General features: G+C 39.6%; 1 protein-coding gene across 1 annotated transcript; it reads right to left on the reverse strand.

Moving 5' to 3' along the window:
• Positions 1-7,208: 7,208 nt before the first annotated feature.
• eral1 (Era-like 12S mitochondrial rRNA chaperone 1) lies at positions 7,209-18,023 on the reverse strand. Its single transcript, XM_074611110.1, has 11 exons — positions 17,803-18,023; positions 15,042-15,200; positions 14,743-14,870; positions 14,542-14,619; positions 13,547-13,593; positions 13,382-13,443; positions 13,121-13,233; positions 11,813-12,118; positions 11,500-11,649; positions 10,219-10,299; positions 7,209-9,257 (listed from the first exon to the last, which is right to left on the reverse strand). Exons 1-11 carry the CDS (start codon positions 17,891-17,893, stop codon positions 9,135-9,137), a joined length of 1,338 nt encoding a protein of 445 aa, XP_074467211.1. The 5' UTR covers positions 17,894-18,023; the 3' UTR covers positions 7,209-9,134.
• Positions 18,024-20,179: the final 2,156 nt, after the last annotated feature.

Below are 20,179 nucleotides of genomic sequence, written 5' to 3' on the forward strand. Positions count from 1 at the left end.
ATCACAAAATACTGTATGTGGGTCATGAGCACGAGGGCAGAGATGAAAAGCTTTGGGTCAGCAGGAGCAGATGTGTCCTCTGGCCGGTGTCCCCTAATAAGATGGACATCCTCATTATCAGAGGACAAAGGTCAGGATGCTGGCGAGAGAACCGTGACAAAGCGGTGAAAACATGTCCTCAAAATGTTATCCATATTTAATGAGTATGACTAACAGTTATTATGCATGGCTTGGGTATGTATGGACATATTTACTAGTATTTCATTGACAACTGTTTTTCAGTTGTGCCTCCCTTGTGACTGTGCTTACATGTTTTGTGTGTAATGTCACTATTTCACTATTTCTATTAGCATTTTATTAAGATTGCTACGATCTACGGTTTTCAAAATATTGTACTTAAAGGACCAGTGTGTAGCATTTAGGGGGATCTTTTGGCAGTATATTTTCTTTAGTGTATAATAATCACCTTAAAATAACAATCGCGTTTTCGTTTCGTTAGAATGAGCCGTTTATATCTACATACGGAGCGGGTCCTCTTCACGGAGCCGGGCGCCGTCGTTCTCCTACACACTTGCCACATGGGAGAACTTCCAGTTGGTTGCAATCTGCAACCTCACCTCTAGATGCCGCCAAATCCTACACACTGTACCTTGTAATGCTGCTCTGCAATGACTAATGTGTGTTTTATCATTTGTACTCTTGCTTCAAATTGCTTTGCATGGCTCCATATACTGAATAGTGGATGACATATTATTGCAACAACATTTGGCTGCTTCTTGTTCTTCTTCATGGTTCAAACACCATCTTGAGAAGGCTGACTTTGTTGCTATTGTTGTCATTTTGGCGTCTCTCACTGTGCTGTTTGTATTCCTCATTAATCTGTCACTTCATTAGTTGTAGAGCATCTTGCCAAAGAAGGGCTGCTGCAGCTGAAAATGAGCTGTCTGGCTAACACTGGCATTGATTCATGTGTGTAGTCTGTTAGAAATCATGTCTGCTGTCTTCCCTGATGAGCTCAGAGAGGAGCCACAGGCTCACCTGTGCTGTTCAGAGACAACCAGCACAGGTGAGCTCAATCTGCACCCAATCAGTGCTTCTATGTAACTAGGAGGGGAGGATGAAGAACATCTCTGTTTACTCTGTTTGCCCTGATACCAGCCAGACCTGTCTTCATCCAGTGCATCTAAAGTGAGTTACTCTTTAAGGTTTATGTTTAAGTATTATAGCTTTGAGTTGATAATAATGATTTCAATGAGTGCATGTGCAATGCTGTTTATGTCATGCATCTCCCTTTGTTTGCGTATTTAATGCAGATACACTGTTTGATGATATTAAAGGGGAAGTTCATCTAAAATAAAGTCCCTTTTTTGGTGGAAATATCTGTCTCTCTGTCCCCAATTCTGGTTACCTCATGTCTGATACCTAAGTGTCCCTAGACTCCACAAGGTTACCAGGTTACCTAAAGAGTTATCTGGAGTTGATATGTCTATCTGGACAGCTGATGGAGGACGTGAGTCTGACCCAGAGTCAGTTCAACCTATTCAACCTGAAGAGGGCAGTCATCTCACAAACAGTAACAGAGGACATAGCTGCTGCAGCAACACACTCCAATATTACTGTTGTTAATTAATAATAAAAATAAAAAGCTATGAGTAATATTACTACCATAAAAAACTGAGTCATACTACAACTACAACAAATTCCGATGCTTTGTCTCGGCCGTCTGCGTTAGATGCCGATGCTTAAGGCACCCTTTAGCACCGGTATGAGACGCACCATGCTTTCCATTAACTACAGTGAAAAATCCACGCGCGACAAAGCGTCAGTGTCTGACGAGTTGGGATGAGAACACGTTGGATCTTCAAGTTAGTTTCTGTACTGTAGGAAGATCAAACTTAAAGTGACTGGAGTTAGGAAATCCTGAATAAAAGTGTGTCATTTGAATTCATTTTAGTTATACGATCATGTGGCCCAGACTTTAACATGACTCTGCAAAGTACACGAATAATGATTTAACTTCCCCCGTAGATGTCTTTGTTACTATACTGTATGTGTCAATGGAAACATCATCTTTAGTGTTTGAAAACATCCGATAACACGTCCTTTCCCAATTATACCTGGTATTCTGAGGTAAGTAATATTATACAACTTTTCTTTTTTGGTTAATCAAGCTCAAAATGCATTAATGGATCCAAATGGAGACCTTAAATCCCAACATACTTCATTTAGAAAACACTTTGGCCAGTGCAGATGCACTTCACTTGTGCACATGTAATTTATTTATTTTGTAAGAGATGAAAAACCACTGGTTTAATCTGTAACAATGTGTTGTATTTTATGAGATTGTCTTAAAATGCCATCTCTTAATCTGAAAAGAAACTAGTTATCAGATTAATGTAGTGGAGTAAAAAGTATTAGGAGTATAAAGTAGCATATTTTCTACATTCATTTTCTATATGCACTTGCTGTAGTTTGATTTGCCAGATGTTTCATACCTCTGAAAATGGAAATGTGAACTAACAGATAATAACAGCTGGATTTAAAAAAAGGTTCAAATGGGGAAGAAAAAAATTAAATTATCACTCAGTTTTTTTTATTTTTAACTCCAGACACTCATGTTGCCCCGGAGGATGATCAAAATCAAACTCTTTAATAATGTCTGTCTCGCTTCTTTCTTTCTCTCCCCCTCTCTTAATTAGTCTGCTTATATAAAAAATTATTTCCGCAGTGATCTGAGCCAGGGATGGGGGTGAGGAGGACGGGGTGAGGCTAGACAAAGCTAGAAACACGTGGCAGAGACACGGGGGGATGGGGGACACTACATGATGTAATGGCGTTAAGCATTTACTTGTCTTTTAAGAACAATTTAAGAGAAAGCTTGTCTGTTTAATCAGTTTAATCAACCCAACAAGTTCCCTTGATTACTCTGAATAAAACCGGCCTGTTGCATAATGACAGCTTCCTCCCTTTTTTGTCTTCACATGTGGCGAAGAATAAAAAACTAATCTACGAACGCAAAAGGAAATTCGTAGAAAAAGTGTTGCATTTCAGCAGCAGATAAAGAGTTGGAGTGAAACCACCCAGATAGTCCCACCTCTGTCTTTTATCTGCGCCTACAAGGAGGACCTCTCACACCCCACACCCTGACCAAGGGAGGGTGTTACCATGGCAACCGCCACGTCCCACCTAACTCGGGACCTTGCTAAAGAACACGTCGCAGTGCATCCATAAACAAAGTTACTGAATTGAGTTATTGGTTCATTGTTAGAAATATTAAGCATCACATGCAGCCCCCTCCCTCCCTCTGTAGGTTTACACTAACTGTGATAAATGAACTTGACCTTAAAGCGCTGGTGTAACGGTAGCTGGAGACGTGAATATTTCTATGGTAATGACTCGGTGTTGCAGCCGGTACATTCATCAGTGTTGCTTGAGAATACCCAACAGAGGAGGCTAAATTGTGTATTCCTGTGTACATCCTGCACTACATGACTCTGACTGTGTTCAGTTACGACTTCACAGGCTTCAGAAGGAAACGGAGCAAAGTCCCCCCACAAAGACGTATTCTCTTTACAAAGACGGTCTATTATTTTAAAGCAGCTGTAGGTGGAATTGGAGCAAATATGAGAAAAGTTATTTTTATAAAATGGTCACTATATCCTGACAGTAGTGGATGAGACGGGTAATCTAAAAAAAAAATCATGTGCCTCTGTGTCCTCCGGTGCTCCTAATGGCATCTGCAAGATTTCACAGACCGGAGGAAACCAACCAATCGGAGCCGAGCTGAAGCCTTGCCGTCTCTGAGCAGCTGTCAATCAAGCAATCAAATGGTCAAACTAGGCAGCGCTGATCAAATATGGATCAATATTCTGTTACTATAATGCCAATTTCTCACATAAAATGTTTTCAGAAACATCTTGTAGTGTACTGTTTAGCTGTAAAATGAGAAAGTTTGTGACCCGGCAGCCATGTAGAGATCAGTTGAGGAAATACCAAGCCAATAGGAACGCTCTCTCTCTGAAATGACCTGTGATTGGCCAAAGTCTCCCAGGCTAGAGTTTTTAAAGCCTGAAAACAGAGCCATGAGGAGGTGCAGAACTCTAGTTTTCTTTCAGAACACTTGAATTACAATATGCTGAAACGTTATTATGGAATTTTTGCCCAATGATACCAAAAATATTCCCAAAATGTTCCCCACCTGGGGTCCGGGCCCCATAGATTTGCAATAGGCCTATAACTAAAATCATAAGAACACACTTACTGGATAATTCATACAAAGCTGTATATCAAACTATTTAAAAATATATATTCTTTTGGCCACATTCTGTTTAAACCTTGTGTTTCTGCACAGTTGCAGATAAAGATCAGGCTACACTAATATTATTAGTATTATACTATTTGTAGAATTAGATTCCAGTGGTGGCTGCGTAGGATTGTTACCAACACGAGTGATCCAAACACTTCCAAAAACACCAGAGCACCAGAGCGTTCTAAAGTCCAAAAGTCAATACCTGCAAAATTCACAACATATTGTTATCTAAAGGAATATTCTGCTTCAATCCATATTTGTTGGTGTTTAGCCTTTCAAAAATAGGTTTTTAACCACAGTGAAAATGTTATTTGCTCTCCGCTTGCTGCGTACAAAGGGAGGCGCACATCTGGGGGGGTTAACTCTGCTTAGATACTAATAGGGAGGCTTCAAGAAAAATAGGACGGGAACCACTGATTTAAGGGACAAACTGTCAGGGATTAAAGACAAACTGCACAGTTATCTCCGTCCAGGCATGATTTGATGCTGTGAATTTTGACATGCGATGTCCGTGTAACATATCTAATAAAAAAAACAGATCTCAGCTGCTCTCCGTATCCTGGAATCTAGCTGAGCGCATGAAGTTTAATAAGTCAGATAACATGACATCAGCTGACATATCGCAGCATTAAATTCCAATCCATGAAACCATCACGCATAAATCCAAGGACGATGAGATCCAGAGGACTTGAGATGCATTACTGCGTTGTGAGATAAAGCTCCGGGCGTTTTAATAGGCCTGTTTTTAAACTCTGCTTTGGCTTACTGCTCGGTTCTTTTTAATTAGACCAAGTTTGACCAAGAAAGGTCAACATATTTGGGGAAATATTGAGTGCTTCTAGGAAAGCAAGTCAAACTGAGTCATGTATAAAAATGAACTCTGGTACAAAATGAGATTTATAAATGGTAAACGAATGACCTTTTTCCTCTGATACCAACGAATGAAAGTTCTCTTTTTAAATAGCTTTTAAATACTAATAAGTATTGATGTTCCCTATTATAGCTGATGTTTCTGGATTCATATTACTGCTGCATTAATGTGTAGGTTGCATTGTAACTCCTTTATATCCTGTTGGCTGGTTTAATCTACAGCAATGCATCATGGTCTATCAGATCATCATATGTCCTGTGAGAACCGCGTATCTCTAAAAAGTCAGAAAAACAGCCCTGACGATGCATTTTCCAGCTGATCCAAGAGGCTTTTTAAAGAGTTTATTTAGCTGAAGCAGTAGGAGGATTTTCTCAACACATAAAGGAACACTTCATCCTTCAGTTTATCACAAACATTCAACATCAACAAGGGATGTTAATCGATTAAAATATTTAATCGTGATTAATCACACATTTTTTTTATCTGTTCAAAATGTACCTTTTTAAAGGGAGATTTGTCAAGTATTTAATACTCTCATCAACATGGGAGTGGACAAATATGCTGCTTTATGTTTATATTTATTATTGGAAATCAATTAACAACACAAAACAATGAAAGATATTGTCCAGAAACCCTCACAGGTACTGCATTTAGCATTTAAATATGCTCAAATCATAACATGACAAACTGCAGCCCAACAGGCAACAACAGCTGTCAGTGTGTCAGTGTGCTGACTTGACTATGACTTGTCCCCAAACTGCATGTGATTATCATAAAGTGGGCATGTCTGTAAAGGGGAGACTCGTGGGTACCCATAGAACCCATTTACATTCATTGATCTGGAGGTCAGAGGTCAAGTGACCCCTTTGGAAATTACCATGCCAGTTATTCCTCACCAAAATTTAGCGTAAGTTTAGAGCATTATTTACCCTCCTTTACAACAAGCTAGTATGACATGGTTTGTACCAATGGATTCCTTAGGTTTTCTAGTTTCATATGATCACTCTAGCATTAAACCTGAGCCCGCTACAATCTCCAAAATATCGATTGCATTAAAGAAATAAGTGGCCTTAAAACAAATTTGTGTTAACGAGTTATTATCGCGTTAACTTTGACAGCCATAACATCAACACATCTGGAGAGACGTGGTTTTCACTGGACAGGAAGGGGATGAAAACTGTCATCTGAAAAGTAACTAAAGCTGTCAGACAAATTTAGTCGAGAAAAAATTACAAGTTAATTAATTAATGAGATGTAGTGGAGTAGAAGTATAGAGTTGCATAAAAGGGAAATACTCAAATAGAGTAAAAGTACCTTGAATCTGTACTTGAGTAAATGTACTTAGTTAAATTCCACCACTGCAGAGTGTATATACAGTAGATAATAAATATAGTGTAATGTTTTCTCCAAAGTCCAACCGGGTGTAATAAGGGTGTGGGTAATCGTCGGACCAGAGGCGACCAGGTTGGGACCAGATAAGAGAAAGTTGCTGTCCGTCTGGTCCACCCCAGATGTCATCACAGTATGCTAATGAGCCGGAGGGGCCTTTAAGTGTTGGAGCACCCAGCAGGCAGACCAGTTCCAGACGTGGACACGGAGCAGCCATGAAACATGAACACGTGGAGGAAAGAGACGGCGAGCCATGACCGGAGCCACACTGCATGTAAAAACAAAAGGTGAGTATGTGATGTGAGGCCTCGTGGAGCTTCGTGGCTCTGTTGTTGGTGCGGGAGGAAAGATCTTACATTGTTTTACAGTAAACTTTAGTAAAACAGGATTTTTCTTCTGACTGGTATTTTTTTATAGGGATGCACCTATTGTGAAATTCTTGGCCGATGTTTAAAATAACAATTTGGCCAATAGCTGATACCGATGTTCGTTTATTTTGTTTTTAATGTAATTTATTCCTCTTTTGTGCCAGGGGAAACAAAGATTATAACATTATAAAATAAAATAACTGAGCTGTTTTAAAGTCATTCAGCATTTCATAACACTGTCTTTGAATGAGCACAAATTCAATCAAACACATTTATTAAACAACCTTTAATATATCCTTCTTTCACATGAGAAATATTCTTTTTTTAATTTTTAATAACTGACAGGCGCAAATTTGATGCAACACAACAGATAAAAACAGTCAACAATCGGTGAAAGTCATCTTATTTACCGATCGGCCGATGGCATACCGATTTTCAGCCGTTAAATCGGTGCATCCCTAATTTTTTAATATAGCATCTTTACCATATGATTAACATTTTCATTGGTAAACCATCACTGTGTACGCATCACTAATGACCTATCGACCTTTTATCTTGTAGATCATAACCATGCCAGGAACTCGCTGCTGTTAACTGTTATGTCTTGTGCCCCGGACAGGATATCATCTTATACTGTAAGTTTATTAAAGTGACACTACAGTATAGATGATGTACTATCCAGGGTTTCATTCCCCCTGCCGACGCTATCAGCGTCACTCTGACTGACCAACACACTGTAGAGGAGGGCCGTCAAACCGTTACCATTACTGAGTTCCAGATATGGTAAGGGTTATACGGCCCTCACTCACTGTCATCTGGACCGGGAGGATGAAGACGGCTGTGCTGAGCTGCTGGAGGACATCTTTTGACCCCATTGAGACGTATTTGTGGATGTTTAATAAAGCTTATGGCTCCCAAACAAACGAGTACCTCATTATTTTGGTGACAACACATTTAAATCCTGGTATGAGCTTTCTAAATATCTCTCTGTATATAAGTATTATTTTAATGTGCTGGCTGACGTACATCAGCTATAATATTTTCAAGCAGCAGTTGGCTTGTCTAAGTGGTGATCTCTGCTGAGCAGCCGGCTTATCTAATCACTGGGAAGCAGCCGTTGCAGAGAGCAGGGAGAGCTGGAGGGGCTGACACAGCTTCTGTGAGACATTCAAGGCCTCCCCCCCCCCCCGCCCCCCTCCTGTCGCCCTCGCTTCAGGCCACTAGCTGGTTATTCATCAAGATGCCCCGGATAGAGTAACCGTCGAGTTAACTCACAGGCAGCGGGAATGAATCCAATCACCATTATCTGACCCATTTTAGCATCAGGTTAGTGCTCCATTTTGCCATCCATTAGGGAGACAATTCAGCCCTCGGGGGCAGAGCCGGGCTTTATAAGAGCCAAAAAAGCACAGGGAGGAGGAGGAAGATAGAAAAAGAAAAAGAAAGCAGCGGAACAAAAAGTGATAGTCGCAGGGATGGATGGCCACACTTCAAAGGCGGCGGAGAGGGCTAAAGTGATGTGGGAGTGGAGGGAACAGGGGTGGATGGTACATCAGGGACATTTGAGTGAACATGACTGTGCAGGTCCCGCTAGGCGCGAGGCGCCCGCCAAGTAAAAAGCTCTGAGAGCCAAAGATAAACCATCGGCCTTTTCACAGCTCGCCAAACCTGCTCAGCCTTGAACACGCTGTCAAACTCGTGTCAAAACATCCATGTGATGAGAGTCTGTGTCATGTTTGTTGCCTAAAATATAGTTTTGCTAAATAAATGCCGATGATTAATTGTGCAGCTTGTGTAAGCTGCTTTTAATGAACATATTCTCTCCGCTTTACTGATTTAGATGAGTCACATTTCTTCAAAAGTTGGGGCACCCCTCAGTTTTCCATTTCTAAAATAACAACTTATAGGTAACATCGCTACATAAACATCTTTAATAATGTCTTGGCATGACAGGATGCTGCTGCTGTGTGAAGACAGAGGATGCAAAAGTCAACATTTAGAGGACACTTCCTGTCCTTCAAACAGGTCCATCTCAGTGGGAGGTCTGGGACAGCTCCACGTCCGACTCATGACCAGCTCTCATCCTTTGTCCGACCCTTCAGGTCTGTCCTTTGCAGAGAATAATACAAGAGTCGTCATCTCAAATCCAGCAGGATCTGTTTCCACATCTTCACCATTAAAAGTCCGTCCATCATCTTCACTTCCTCAGCTTGACTGAGAGCTTCAGCCTCACTTCCCTCAGGAAGATGCGGCTCAGGTCCTCGCTCGCCTCCCGGGCCATACGTGCTACCATCTGGCCGCCGGTGCCGATCACCATCCTCTGTAGACGTGAGAAACACAGCGACATCAGGCTCCAGTGAATAGACATAGGGGACATTTATTTTGGGTATTTGAGTGACGCAGGTTTAAATAAACTCAAATGTCTGTATTCAACTGTGTGATTAGACATATTTGAGCAGAAATAACAAAAATCAGAACCAAGAGAAGAACTTGAAACATTTTTAATAAAACCTACTTCGTCCTATGTGCATTTTCTTATATTGATAATTCATTTAAATACTATCTTTACCTCTCACTGAGGCTTTGTGTGAGGCGTATTTAAATTGTATCGAAACTAAAATAAAAAATGTCATTTAAGATTTAGTCAAAGAAAACAGGACTTGGTACCAGGAACTATTCATAAATAGATGAGATTGAATCATTCCTGTGTGTTGAATGTAAAAGCTAAAAAATGCTCTGGGTCTTCTTGGAGGTCATCGGCCTTGAAACATTTCAGCACCACAGATGCAGCTTTTTATATTTTTTATGCCATCAAATATGCATGGTTTAGAAAGGCTGCTCAAATATTTACAAGTTAAAAACACAAGGAAGAAAAGGAATGTGGAGGTAGATAAATATCAGAAGCCATCAGAGAGAGAGAGGCTACAGGTGGAGGGAAAGATTTCACTTCCTCCAGCCTCGGGTCCAGAACCTCGAATCAAACGCTGATATTTCTAAATATGGTGTTTCTTACGGAGTAGTTTGTTCGTGCTGCGTTCATGTTACATCTAACTGACCAACAGGAGGAAACATTTATTTGACTGTCTTGATCGTGATCACAAAACAGGATTTGATATTTGTCACTTGACACTGGAAAAGACAAATAAAATGAAATGGAATAAATCATTTTAAAGATAAAATAAACGCTATGTTTGATGAGTCAAAGCTCAGATTTATTACCCATATAGATACTTTACAAGACCGGCGTCTCAAAAACCCATAAATGTGTGGAGAGCACTTACCATGTGAGTGTCTTTCTTGGCGTAAAGTTTCACAGAAATGTCGACTTCACCGTTTTCTCCGTCCTGCCAGAGTTCAACCGCCTGAAACAGATAAATATTAACACTTCTACATGAGTCAATAAAGTGAAGGTCAATGTGGCACAGCTGCTGTTTTAGAGCCACTACTTACATATCCCAGAATTCTTTGCATGTGTATTACAGATGTAGGTCCTTTCTCAAACCGGACCCTCCCCACTCCCTCTCCGTGACGGAGTGAACTCCGTTTATAGTCACACTCACAGCTGAATGAAGCACCTTCTTTAAGGTGTAGGGTGTAAATACAGCAGCCACTTCGGGGCGAACTTCTGTCGTAACGTTTCGTAACCATTGTTTCGTATCAAGCGTAGGGGATGTGCAAAGGTTCACAGTATTAATAATAGAAAGAATATGCATTATACAGAGAAAGTAAAAATAAAACTTACTCTCATGCTTCTGTGGTAGCATTTCTTTTCTTTTTTATGTAAACATCTTCTCGTTTTGAACTCGTTTTTTGCAACAGTCCCTTTAAACACTTTACAATCAAACGAACATGTCTACGGTTTCTTAGACTAGACATGGGCAGATTTAATTCTAAATACAATGTAACCTTGTTAACATCTGTACGACAATGCTAAATGTCTATCTTAGTTTGAGCAGTTTACATTTGTACGGGTATTTGCACGGAACTTTTGTATGGGGCGTGTTCCGTGACGAATGCAAAACGGCGTTTCACGAGGCCGATAAGTCGTCGTTGATACAGGCTCGCGGTTGGAGGGTTTTTATAAACCACTTCCACTCCACGCTAATTGTTTTGAGATGCCACTTAACATGGCGCACACTCAACACAAATGCGCAAACGGAGTGGAAGTAGGCTGGAAGAGGGAGTAGGCGGTGTTTGAGAAAGGCCCTGGGATATTTAAGTGTCAAATATTTTGCATTTCTATTCATGTTAGTTTGACCTGATGGTGTGATTCTACACCTGTGGATGCAGCAGTAAATACACACGAACATGATAAACATCATGCAGAGAGCAAAGAAAATATAATGCCAGAATGGGAAATGGTGCATACAAAGTGGCCCTCCAGGGTGCACACGACCCAGCAGCAGTGAAGCAGGTGGAGGCTGTCAGCATGAAGAGTGAGAGTGAGTCTATGAAGGGCTTTAAATAAGCCACAGAATCAGTGCAGTGAGATGTGATGGGTGCAGTCAGTTAGCTGTCAGCTTAGCATCACGCGTGACTTTATAGAGTTGTCCCTGGTTCACCTGTGTCATTGAATAGGGCACTTCCTGGGGCAGATACTCCAGGAGCTTCTCTCTGATGATGTTGGTGCAGACTTCTTCTGGAGTCTGGTCGGTCAGGACCTCGCTGTGGTACTGCCACGACCCCGGCTTGGCCGCGACCATGAAGTAGCTCTACGAACAATGAAAGAAAAGGGAATGGAAATGAACTAACTAAAGCAGCATGGAGGAGAACAGAGAGAGTGGCTAAAGGGTCTATATCATTATAAAGGTATGATGATAGAAGAATTTATAATACAAACATGCATTCTGTTTTCCCTGCCATGACCGTTAATACCTTCAGCGTCTCCACGTCCTCTTTGTCCACAGACGAGAGCATGAAGACGTCCTTGAAGTGAGGCCAGCCCTGCTGGTTCTTCAGCTCCTTCAGCTGCTCTTTGTTCAGCGGAGAGTCCGTCTCAGCGCTGCCCTCGGGCGCCGCGTCGTCCTCGTCGAGCGGCAACTCCGAATCACTCTCTGGCCTCTTCTCAGCCAACGGAGGCCTGATCACCGGCCTGACCCGCATCCTGCGTCCGTTCACCACTCCGCACGTCAACACTGCTGTGACGTCCAGCAGCCTGTCCTTCGCCTTGACCAGGTCTACCTGAGGAAACAGAGGAGCATCAGTGAAGACCTCCGGAAGACTCTTCAGTGCAGGTAAATATTTATTTGTTCAAGTTTAGGGATATCCTATATTTTTCTTATTGTCAACAGATATCAGGAAAAGACCAAATGCAGTCTTAATATAGGGCTGCAAATAATGATTCTTTTCATTGTTGATTAATCTGTGAATTATTTTCTCAATTAATCGATTAGTTGTTTGGTCTATAAAATGTCTGAAATGGTGAAAAATGTCGATTAGTGTTTCCCAAAGCCCAAGAGGACGTCCTCAAATGTCTTGTTTTGTCCACAACTCAAAGATATTCAGTTTACTGTCATAGAGGAGGAAAGAAACCAGAAAATATTCACATTTAAGAAGCTGGAATCAGATAATTTTGACTTTTTTTATGTTATCTTAACGACTGATTAATCGATTATCAAAATACTTGGCGTTGAATTTAATAGTTGGCAACTAATTGATTAATCTTTGTAGCTCCAGCTTGTTCCTTTGTGCCACAGAGCTCCATTGTTGTTCAAAAACACATTAATGAGCCACACTGTTGCACTTCCTTCATTACCATGAACACGGGCACTGTAGTTTATTTTCACACACACTGTCCTGCTGCTGTAAATACTCACTGGAGCACCAAATTGATTAATCTGCTCCTGAAAACAGTCCCCAACAAATGCACTATTTAATCCTGTTTGAGTAAAGGTTGCTGAAAGCTACAGTGCCCTAACCTGACCCGCCAGATGGTTTGTTACACAGAACCACCCGAGAAGCAGGAAAAGGGCAGGCACTTTGGATTGGATGAACCATCTGTCAATCAAACTCTTGATAAGCCAGTGTGATATCGTGACATTGCGAGAATCCAGCTGCCGTGCAATGTAAACAGTGCCCAGCTGTTTTAGGAAATTTAGCCTTCTGAAAAAAACAAAACTATATATCCATGACCTGTTAATAAAGATGTATGTCTAGCATTGAATGGATCAGTAGTAAGAATACCTTATTCATGACCAGGATCGCGGGGATGTCAGGGTGCTGGGCCAGGCATTTGAGCACCTCGAAGTCAAGCCCGCCGCACATCCATCTGTCCGCCACATCCACCAAGATTACCACTGGGGAACGGACACAGTTTCAGTTATAAGCTATTAAAACTCAGCACTGTTTTGTACTCTTTAACGTCAAAATTTGTTATACGAAAGCATAAAAAATCTGCAGCTCAGGTCCAACTAATAAAATGCTCAGAGTATATTTATATCATACTTATGTCAGCTTCTTTCACCGTGTTCCAGGGATCCACGAGCAAAGTCTTCTCCAGCTGGTGTCTGTGGAAACACACGGTCCATTACATTCATATATCACACTGTATATTAATACTGCATGTACAGACTTCGAAAAATACCAAAGGATCTAAAAGAAGAAAGGCACCTTTTGACCTTTGATGCAGTGGTGAGACCCGGAGTGTCCAGTAAAATCTGCAAAAAGTAAACACATATGTATTCACGTTTGAATGGCATTATTCAATTAGAACAGAAGAGCAGTGGTGGAAGAAATACTCAGATCTTTAACTTCAGTAAAAGTACTAATACCACAGTGTAGAAATACTGTTACAAGTAAAAGTCCTGCATTCAAATCTTTACTTAAGTAAAAGTACAAAAGTACCAGCATCAAAATATGCTTAAAGAATCAAAAGTAAAAGTACTCATTATGCAGAATAATATATATTATTGTATTATAATTATTGATGCATTAATGTGTTTATCGTTTTAATGTTGCAGCTGGTGAAGGTGGAGCTCATTTTAATGACTTTATATACTGCTGGGTAGTCCAAGTAAGGGATAACGTACAGCGAGCCGGTCATTGTTGTGAAATAAACCCCCGATGCGACAGGGCGATGCGGTTCGCATCGGGGTCTCTCGTCGCCCTGTAGGGGTTTATTTCACAACAATGACCAGCTCGCTGTACATTATCCCGCTTATTACACGGCTACTTACTTAAGAAATCAATAATTTGACACACAAACAGAGTCCAACGTCAGAACTGCGCCCTTAGCAACGGTCTGTTATACATAGCGACGGTCTGTTATAAAGAAACAGCAAACCGTAGAATGCCGTGATTGACCAATCAGAATTAATTATTCAACAAAGCTGTGTAATAATCTATAATAATACATAATTTATTAGTTGATTATAATTTGTTTTAATAATCAGAATCAGTAAGGCAACTAAAGATGTCAGATAAATGTAGTGGAGTAAAAAGTACAACATCTCCCTCTGAGATGTGGTGGGATAGACGTAGGAAGTAGCAGAATACTGAAGAAATGCTCAAGTAAAGTACCTCAAAATTGTACTTAAGTACAGTTCTTGAGTAAATGTACTTAGTTACTTTCCACCGCTGCAGAAGAGACATGAGAAAGCTCTTACTATCTGTGTGTCCTCCTCTGTCAGGACGCCCAGGGCACGTGACCGCGTGGTGTGGACTTTCTTGGACACAGCAAACACCTTTAAGAAATAATTATTGGTTTTACAAAGTGACCGTCGACCTCGTCCTCCTCGTCCTCGTCCTCCTCCTCAGTAAGACGGATACATTATATATTATATAGAGAGACACTTAGGGACAAAGACCTTTGTGCCAAGGAGCTGATTGGACAATGTGGACTTCCCGGCATTCGGGGCACCGATTATGGCCACTTTCAGAATCTTTGCGTTGTCAGGCTGATCCGGATGTCTCAGTAACAACGATAATTGTTCAGCTGAAAACACACAAACACAATGAATCATCAGGCATTAGACAATCAAAGTAAATATGGCAGCAGTGGGAAAAAAAGACTTAGAACATCAGACTGGTGGCAGGATGATGTCAGCAGAATTTGATCAGATGAGTTTAGAGATGTAAATCTCTGAGGCAGCGGTGGTCTGATTACCGCTGTCCGGCGGAACTGAGGCGGGGAGGCGATAAAGACTGCCGTCTGCCTCCGCTGCTTTGCCTTTCACCAGTCTGTTGAGAAATGCCTCTGATGTAATAGAGCGAGCAGGAGTGGAGATAAATCCGTTCCTCCCTCCTCGGCTGCAGGCGGCGTTTCCTGTAAAGACATCAACATCTCCATCACTCCGCTGCTGGCAGGGCTGCAAGCTATAACTGGTTATTTATGCTTACTTGGATGTTAATGTGACACAGTAGAATAATGCATTCAGATGGTCTCATTCATAAGATTAAATTAATCACAGAACCGTCTCCGTGTTGGAGTGATTGTGCAGATTGAGTAAACTTTACTGTAAATGCTTTACACTGTTTTACATGAAAATGACAAGTCTGCTTGTAGCTTAAGAGCCATAAAGTATTTTTTAGTTCAAATTACAGCTGAAAGGATTAGTCGATTAATTGATAACTGATTAATTGGTAAGGTCATTTATCAAGAAGAAATGTTGAAAATGTTCTATTATTGTAAATGACAAACTTTAAATATCACTAAGGTTTTGACTGTCTTCAAGCTGTTTGATGACATCACCGTCTTGTGATGGACATTTTTTATTTTTTATTATTCCATAGACTAAATGACTATTTGATTAGTTGACCCAGTTTGCCCAGTACAGTATGTGAGCCTGCCAGATCTTTAAAAATCCCCATATATATTTTGATGCTTTTAAGATGCACCTTTAGACCCTTTTTATTCTCTGGATTTTAATTGTGTTTAATCTGTTTTTATCTGAAAATCTGGGTTTAAATTGTGATTAAACTTGTTTCTAATTTAATCTTGTTTTATTTCCACATCTATGCTTGTATGTGTACGCATTTATTTATGTCTTTGTGACGCACTTTGGTGCAAAACCTGTTTGCTTTTTAAAGTGCTTTATAAATGAAATAAACGTTATATTTAAAACTCTGCCTAATACCCAATTAGAAATTATTCAAATTACTCTTTCTCCCTCATAGAAACAATACAGACTGCTCTGTCTATCCTCGGTGTATGTGCACTGGAGGTTTCCACATCACACGTCTGTAAATTGAACACGATTGACCTTTGTGATGTCACAAATGATTTAAGGTGAGCATATGAGAAACCTTCCTCTTTCAGTAGATGAATGTAAAAACCTCCTGTATTAAGAGAATCACTGTGCACAGTGAAGCTCAAACATCTGAGAGCAGTAACAATAAGTAAAACACATCTTTGAGTGGAGGGGGGCTTTAAATTCTGCCAGACTAAATGCACAGGTATCTTGCGCATAAAGGGAAGTCACAGGTGTAAAATAATATCCTTTTCACATCACATATCGTCATCATCTGCCATTCATTCTGTCTGTACGCTGTCTACCTTTCAACACAGGCGTTGTTGATGGAAATTCGAAGCAGCATACCATTTTATTCACGTGTTTTCAGCAACACATGTCACCTTTTTTTTTTTTTTTTAAATGTTTATTTCTTCTTATTTCCTTTTAACAGGTATAGTCGTACAGCACAATCACATGTTTTGACATGACACGCCAGGGTCATAAGTGTCCTTAGGTGGCAGTCCGTGAGCTTCGGCATCCCCACAATGTCCATACATTGTTCCATTAAGAAAGGAACGAGTTATAATATTTTTCGTCCATAGGCCCAGAGGGAGGAAAAATTAAATGTTTATTTATACTTATATTAGGAGAAAAGAGAAGATAAGTATAGAAAAGGAATTGAAAAAGAATAAATGAATAGCTATTTATTGTATGCCATATGTACCGTATACTGTGTATACTGCACTATTTTGCACTAATTTAAGTATTTTACTAGTATCATCATTTATTAGTACTATATTAGTATGTGTACCTGTATTGTGTTAATTGTACTACTCTACGAGCCTTTACAATTGCCCCTCTGGGACAAATAAAGTGATTTGAATTGAATTGAAATAAATACAATTTATAAATAAATAATAAATAAAAATGAGGGATAAAGTTAGAAAATAGAAATAAAAAAATAATAAACAAAAATAAATACAAAATAAATAGGGAAATAAAAATAATAATAATAATAAAAAAATAAAATAAGAAATAAAGAGAAACAAAGTAAATAGTGATAAATCACAACGAAATAAAATAAATAAAAAAATAGGGAAAACTAAATAATAATAATAATAATAATAATTAATAAAAAAATAAAATAAAAAATGAAGAGAAACAAAGTAAATAGTGATAATAAATCACAACGAAATAAAATAAATAAAAAAATAATAGGGAAAACTAAATAATAATAATAATAATAATTAATAAAAAAAAAAAAAATGAAGAGAAACAAAGTAAATAGTGATAATAAATCACAACGAAATAAAATAAATAAAAAAATAATAGGGAAAACTAAATAATACTAATAATAATAATTAATAAAAAAATAAAAAAAATAAAGAGAAACAAAGTAAATAGTGATAATAAATCACAACGAAAGAAAATAAATTAATAGAAGAAGAGGTCATCATTTTCTGAGGACAGCTGTCATAAATGGGGACCTCATGTGTTGCTGGTCCTCTGCAGTGACAGATTTCAGTGTAACACCTCATCTATTTAGTCGCCCTGTCAGTGTATTCACTACTGAGTTCAAGGTCACATTTCCTCCATTATGAATGTATCCCGTTCTTTACTAGCAGCCCAACACATCTCCATGTCAACATTAGAAATGAAGGAGCATCAGAAGGAGTTATTATTATTATTACTGACCAGCTGTTCGGATCCATGACGCAGCTTCCTGTCGAGCAGAGTCCAGGAGGACCAGTCTGGAGAGAAACCGACCACTCACTCTGAACATCATTCAGCTCTGATAGCAGCTGCTGATGTGTGATAGAAGATGTGATAGTATTCTTCTATCAGAGGTGAGTCGCTTGTTTATGTTCACATGCTTTCAGGGTGACGCCATGCTGCTTTGACCAAAGAGAGACAACTTCCGGTGTGAAGAGCGTCATCACGGAAGTGAAGCGGAAGCTACACTGCCCTCTGGCGACCGATGAGTCAACTACAACATGTGCTTCATCATATACCAAACACACTATACGGTCTGTAACAACCACAGACGAAATGTGTCTGTAGGTAGCTTATTTAGGCTACATGTTGATATCTGCCCACACACAGTCACATGATATTGATCTTGCCCAGTAATGTTGGCTTTTTAAAAAAGTTTTCTTTCTTTCTTTATTTGTTTATTTTATTTTTTATTTATTTTTTATTTCTTTAATTTATTTTTCTCTCCATTTTGTTTTATCCATATTTCATTTTATTTTATTTTGTTATGAGGAAAAGGAAGAAAAATAAAATACATGCAAAATAATAGTTACGGTACGTGTCCACAGGCTCTGTGCTTTCCACGCTCCCAATTCATTGTCTATGCAAGCAGCCGCGCAATGTATTCTGGTAGCGTGGCGTCACGACGCCCACTCCTTATTTGCATAAAGTTGAGGTCCTGGCTACTTCATGCAAATCACGGGCGTCCGACGCGACTCGCCGCCTCTCGAAACTCCCGATAATCTTTTAAACTAAACGTTGTCGAGCCAAAATAAAGACAGATTCAGCAACTGCATGGGTTATTTCTCGCCTCAAATGTTTTCAGAAACACATTTCAGTGAACTGTTTACGTGAAATAAGAGAAGAAAGTTTCCAAACGAGCCTCCATACTGGTTCCGGTTTGAAAGCTGGGAGCAGCAGCCAACGGCGGGAAAGCGTTCGTCCAATCAGGAGCCGAGTGCCTACAGCACACCAAGCGTCCAATGTTGGGAAGCGTCGCGTCCCCTCGCGATAAAAAACGCCCCTGTGGACACATACCATTAGAGTGATAAATGCATGGGGTGTTAAGCTAATGCAAATCGGAAAACAAGTTGCCATTTTAAATGCCTGATTAAAAACAGTATTCTTAATTCAATTTGTGAATATTTATTTCTCTTTTTAAACTGCATTTTCAAAGAGAATTTTAAATTCCTTTATTTATTTACGAATTCATATATATATATATGTAGCTTTAAATGATGTACTTATTGACTGTTTTATGGTGTTTTTGTAAATCCCTTTTTAATTTAAGCTATTTATTTATATTTTTATTTGTATTTTTATTTAAGGTTAAAGGAATACATACACATACACATACTTGTAAAGGGACATAAAGACAGCAACAACATATATACTGGCCGGGCAGGGGCCATGCTGCCTCAACACTAACTGGGCTCCTCCTCCATCTCCTCTTTCCTCCCTCCAACGATTCTATGGATAGAAAAGGGCAAAAGCCCTGAGCTATCAAACCAGACTCACAAATTTACGATACGATCTGCCCACACAATGGGCCACCAGAACACCCCTCTCCATAATACTCCAAAACAAACCACCATAACTATCAAACCACCACCACCACCACCACCACTAATATCAACCCATGATTACATTTAACTCCAGTTACAGTCCACACACCACATACAACCACATCATCTTTTTCATCCATCATGCTCTTTTAAAACACCATCCTTTTATCCATCATTCTTTTACTTCTATCTATCTACCTATTTATATTTATTTGACTTTGTTTTATCTTATTATTTTTAATCTTGCCGTAATTTGATTTGCAACCTGACCGACACCCCCACCCCTCTCAAGCGCACACACTGTACACAGTCACATCATATTGATCATGCCCAGTTATGTTGGCTTTTTAAAGTTTTCTTTCTTTCTTTCTTTCTTTTTTTTTATCTATCTATTTATTTTTCATTCATTCAGAAAAAAACCCCAAAAGAAACAACAACAAAAAAAAAAAAAAAAAAACTTCTCAACTGGCCGGGCATGGGCCATGCTGCCTCAACACCAACTGGGCTCCTCCTCCATCTCCTCTCTCCTTCCTCCAATGATTGCCTATGGATAGAAAAGGGCAAAAGCCCTGAGCTATCAACCAGGCTCACGAATTTACGATCTACGATATACGATCTGCCCACACTCCACAACCCAGACGTCAACTAAGACTGCACAAGTAGAATGAACTTCAGTTCCTATAAATCAAGTCTAAGTGAACACAAAATTATTGGATATAGGGCCAAAACACCAAGGAAAGAAATAAAATGGGGGC

Source organism: Sebastes fasciatus, chromosome 16 (assembly GCF_043250625.1).
Source record: "Sebastes fasciatus isolate fSebFas1 chromosome 16, fSebFas1.pri, whole genome shotgun sequence".
NCBI classification, from domain to species: Eukaryota; Metazoa; Chordata; class Actinopteri; order Perciformes; family Sebastidae; genus Sebastes; species Sebastes fasciatus.